We start from the raw sequence: 5,000 nt of genomic DNA, 5'->3' as shown, positions 1-5,000 counted from the left end.
TCCGTTGGTTACTGAGCTCAGGCAAATAGTTGGACAAATGGTTTGGACATTCTGTCTCTTCATTCATAGTGAAGAGTTCCAAATGGTGACTGGCTTACAGGGGCGGGTTTATGTGAGGTGGGGACCTGAGACCTGATTGGTGGATTTGCGGGTGCGGGTTGTGATTGGTCGAGCAGCGCTTACTCGTTGTTGATGGCCCCGCCCTGGTCACAGTCACAGTGCCTGCAACCGTCCATGTCATTACTGAGTCCCCAGTGTTGAGGCTGTGTAAGAGAAACACACACACACACACACACACACACACACACAGAGAGCAAACGGAAGGTATCATAGGAATAACACTACTCGAAATTTGAAGTTGCCAGTCTGGAAATCAAAGTAAAATGCTGTCATCACTGACTAGAGTCTGTTAAAGGGGTTGGTTTCTGTGATGACGCAACACTAAGTGTTGATTAGAAAATCTGTAGTCAGTGATGAGTCCAGCCTCTTTAAATGTAATTCTGAACTCTGAACTCTGAACTCTGGCCTTTTCTGACCACACTAACACCAGTCAAATACAGTGGCTCTGGAACAGAGCAGTAAACGTCATGGAAGGGGAGAAGGGGAACAATACATGTGTACACACAAAAGCATGCATTCACACACACTCACACACACACACACACACACAACACACACAACACACCACACACACACACACACACACACACACACTAACACACACACACACACACTACCACACACACACACACACACATACACACTAACCAGACACTGATCGCAGTTCCGGCCTGTGACGAGCCGTTTGCAGAAGCAGTTTCCTGAGTATGTGTCACATGGGCTCGCTCCAGGAACCGTACCCAATGGGTTACAGGTGCATGCTGGGAAGGAAAGGCCCCAAACAAAACAATCGCATGATAAGACAAACAGGAAGTCGGGACCCCAGGGAGAGGCAAACACGTTAACAATCGCACATTAGGCAGACATGTACACACACGGAGCTTTCATAATGCAGTGCTCTATATTGTTTAATTGTGTGTGTGTGTGTGTGTGTGTGTGTGTGTGTGTGTGTGTGTATTGTTTGAGGTAAGGTATGTTTGTCCGCACACAGCTTCAAAAGGGTGCATGCATGTGTGACAGTGGACAGTTGTTAGAGTAAAAATGTGTGTGTGTGTGTGTGTGTGTGTGTGTGTGTGTTTACTCACGTTGGCAGCCCTCTGCTCTCTCGCTCAGACCGTAGTGTCCCTCACGGCACTTGTCACACCTCTCTCCCTCCACATGCTGCTTGCAGCGGCACTGACCAGCAATCAGCCCGCTGATCACGTCCGTCACGGCGTCACACAGACCCTCGCTCAGAGAACCCAGAGGGTCACAGCTGCACGCTGAGACAGACATAACACAGTCAGATACACACAGACACACATCAAGAGACACACACACACACACACATAACATACCACCATTCGGTCTCCAAGTCAAAGGTTCACAGTTTCATGCTGTGAGAGAGACACACAAGGGAGTGTAATCCGCATATGAGAACACACACACACACACACACACACCACACACACACACACACAACACATACAGTATATATATACAGACATGCTGTATGCTCTGAAGGATAGATAGATCTTTATACTTCAGCACTGCTAAAGCCCATGCTTCTTTAGTATCATAAATATATGTGGTCAATTTAGCTCACAGTAATGCAGCTGCACTTTGAAACTTGACCAAACGCATTTCAAAACACACTCACATTCACAGATGTTGGGGTGCCTTCTCATACACACAAACACACTCACATTCACAGATGTTTGGGTCCTTCTCATAGACACTCGCATTCACAGATGTTGGGGTCCTTCTCATAGACACAAACACACTCACATTCACAGATGTTGGGGTGTCCTCTCATAGACACAAACACACTCATGTTCACAGATGTTGGGGTCCCTCACATACACACACTCACATTCACAGATGTTGGGGTGTCCTCTCATAGACACAAACACACTCATGTTCACAGATGTTGGGGTCCCTCACATACACACACTCACATTCACAGATGTTGGGGTGCCTCTCATAGACACAAACACACTCACGTTCACAGATGTTGGGGTCCTTCTCATAGACACAAACACACTCATGTTCACAGATGTTGGGGTCCATCTCGTACACACACTCACATTCACAGATGTTGGGGTGCCTTCTCATAGACACACACACACTCACGTTCACAGATGTTGGGGTCCCTGATGTCTTTGTCGGGGTGCTGGTAGTAGAAAGGTTTGCAGAGCTCACACTGGCGCCCCATGGTGTTGTGCTGACACTCGTCACACACTCCTCCGCTGACGTTCCCCGTAGCCAGATACACCGCCATGTCAAAGTGGCACGCATACGCATGCTGGTTACACTCACACTCTGGAGAGAGGGAGAGAGAGAGGGGGAGGGAGATGGAGAGAGAGAGGGAGAGGAGGGAGATAGATAAAGATTATATATAAAGAGAGACAGTGAGAGAGGGAGAGAGAGGGAGATAGAGAGAGAGGGAGAGGGAGAGAGAGAGAGAGAGAGAGGGAGAGAGAGAGAGAGAGAGAGGAAGAGGGAGAGGGAGAGAGAGAGAGGGAGATAGAGACAGAAAGAGAGTGAGCAGGAGATAGAAAGAGAAATTGCAGTTGGAGTTTGGTGTCTCTCAGGGCTCCATTGGTAAGCAGTATTTTAAGCAGATAAAGAAGTAAACAAAATGCTTTTGTGAGTCTGTAAGGATCTGTGTGTGTCTGTAAGGGTCTGTGTGAGTCTGTGAGAGTCTGTGAGAGTGTGTGTCTGTCAGAGTTGAGAGAGAGAGAGAGTGTGTGTGTGTGCGTGTGTGTGATGATCATACTCTTGCATGCATTGGTGTTAGGGCCCAAAGCAGGTCTCCACGGATGGTCCTGGTAGAAGTCCTGACACTTCTCACAATTCAGACCAGTAGTGTAATGATTACACATGCAGTGACCATGGACCTGAGAACACACACACACACACACACACACACAACACACACACACACCACACACACCACACATACACACACACACACACACACACACACACAGTGAGCATTTAAATAAATATATTAACCAAATGAAATACAAGTGTACAAAGTGTCCAAAATCTCATTTCTGTTGTCATCAAATGGGTGACATCATCAGTATGCGACAGCATGTTTTTTTAAGGGTGGGAGGGGGCTTACCATGCCCTCAGTATCTTCCACACTCCGATCCGACGGGGCACACTTGGAGGCATGGCCGTAGCAGAAGCAGTTGCCACGGACAACCATTTCGTAGAGGGCGTAGTAATACTTGTGTCTGACCTCGTCCCTGATGTCCAGAAGGTTATCACCAAGTGTGTGGACTTTCAGCATGCGGACGCGAATGTTAGTGATCTTTAGGAGGTCTGAAAGACACACACACACACAATCACACAGACACACACACATTTACAAAGATATGAACACACACACACACATGGATCAATACAAAACACACACATGGATATGAGCATACCTCTCACAAAAACACCAGTTTAATCCATACTCAATGACAAAGCCATCAGGTGACTAACAACTGTCCACTGACACTCCAAGTGTTTGGCATAACTTCTCCACTAGACAGTTTGATCACATCACATCACATCACATCACATATCATCAGCTTCACTGCTTATTTAGCCTGGTTGTTTTGCCTTCTTAAGAATGAGCACACATTAGTACTGTACAGTAAGTGTGCTCAAGTGTAACTGCAGGAAATCAGATGGGACGTTACAGGAAAATATTCAGGCAAAAGTGGTGCTTGACTGCACATCGTACACGCATCCATCCACATTAATAAAGCACACACAACTAGAGAAATGGTAGAAAAATATAACACACACACACTGACAGATGCCAACATGTCTGCACACACAAGTGTGTAACACATGCAGGATTGTCATGGCAACAGACTGTCTTTGTAAGCCCATCTCCCTCACCCCTGACCTACAGAGTGAGTTCAAGCTGAGGGGTTAAGTTCTCACTTGACCGACAAGTCCTTTGAGGCTTCCATTCACACACACACACACACATAGGTACACACATAGGTACACACATAGGTACACACATAGGTACACACACACACATAGGTACACACACACACATAGGTACACACACACACACACACACACACACACACACACACATATATAGGTACACACACACACACACAGTTCTTCAGAAGACACACATTTATTGCATGCCTTGAATGCATGCCATGACACAGGTCAAACACGAGCATAAACACACACAACACACACACACACACACACACACACACACACACACACACACACAACACATTTCATGAAGAGAGACGGTACTTTGTAATGGCTTACTTTGAATCTGAGTGCTGTAGGGATCAGGGATGTCAAAGGCCGGATCCAGAACTCTGAAGATCACCTACAGGGAGAGACAGAGAGAGAGAGAAAGAAAGAGAAAAACAGAGAGGGCAAAACAGAGAGACAGCGAGAAAAACAAAGAGAGAGACAGACAGTAAGACAATGTGGGTGAACCATAATTACTCAATCACTTATTAACTTAACTTATGAACCATAATCCTTCAATCATTCAGGAAGAAAGATGTACATCATATATATAGATAGATAGAGAGAGAGCGGGAGAGAGAGAGAGAGAGAGAGAGAGAGAGAGAGAGGTCAGTTTTGGTAAACTCATCTGTTTGAGCATGTGTGTATGTGTGTGTGTGTATGTGTATGTGTGTGTGTGTGTGTGTGTGTGTGTGTGTGTGAGACTGACCTCTCCTTGGGTGGATGGCTCTACATCGGAGTACCGTGAATCACAGATGATGTCATCGACCTTTTTGATTGGCCCCTGAGAGATACCTGGGAAAGTGCTGGCACAGTCGTAGGCATAGTAACGATATACCTGCCAGCCCTTCCCATAGTCCATGGAACGCTCGATCACCATAGCAGCA

The 5,000-nt window shown here is 46.4% G+C and overlaps 1 protein-coding gene across 1 annotated transcript in view; it reads right to left on the bottom strand.

Moving 5' to 3' along the window:
- Nucleotides 1–5,000, bottom strand: part of lamb1b (laminin, beta 1b) — a 27,880-nt gene that overhangs the window by 19,172 nt on the left and 3,708 nt on the right. The window contains 8 exon segments of the mRNA XM_031582495.2: nt 184–263; nt 769–881; nt 1,206–1,382; nt 2,233–2,421; nt 2,879–2,999; nt 3,230–3,432; nt 4,405–4,468; nt 4,823–5,000. The exon segment at nt 4,823–5,000 is cut by the window's right edge and continues 11 nt beyond it. Coding sequence (XP_031438355.2) covers nt 184–263; nt 769–881; nt 1,206–1,382; nt 2,233–2,421; nt 2,879–2,999; nt 3,230–3,432; nt 4,405–4,468; nt 4,823–5,000 — 1,125 coding nt within the window.

The sequence above is a fragment of the Clupea harengus genome, chromosome 16, assembly GCF_900700415.2.
Source record: "Clupea harengus chromosome 16, Ch_v2.0.2, whole genome shotgun sequence".
NCBI classification, from domain to species: Eukaryota; Metazoa; Chordata; class Actinopteri; order Clupeiformes; family Clupeidae; genus Clupea; species Clupea harengus.
This window is presented reverse-complemented; position numbering and strand designations above follow the sequence as displayed.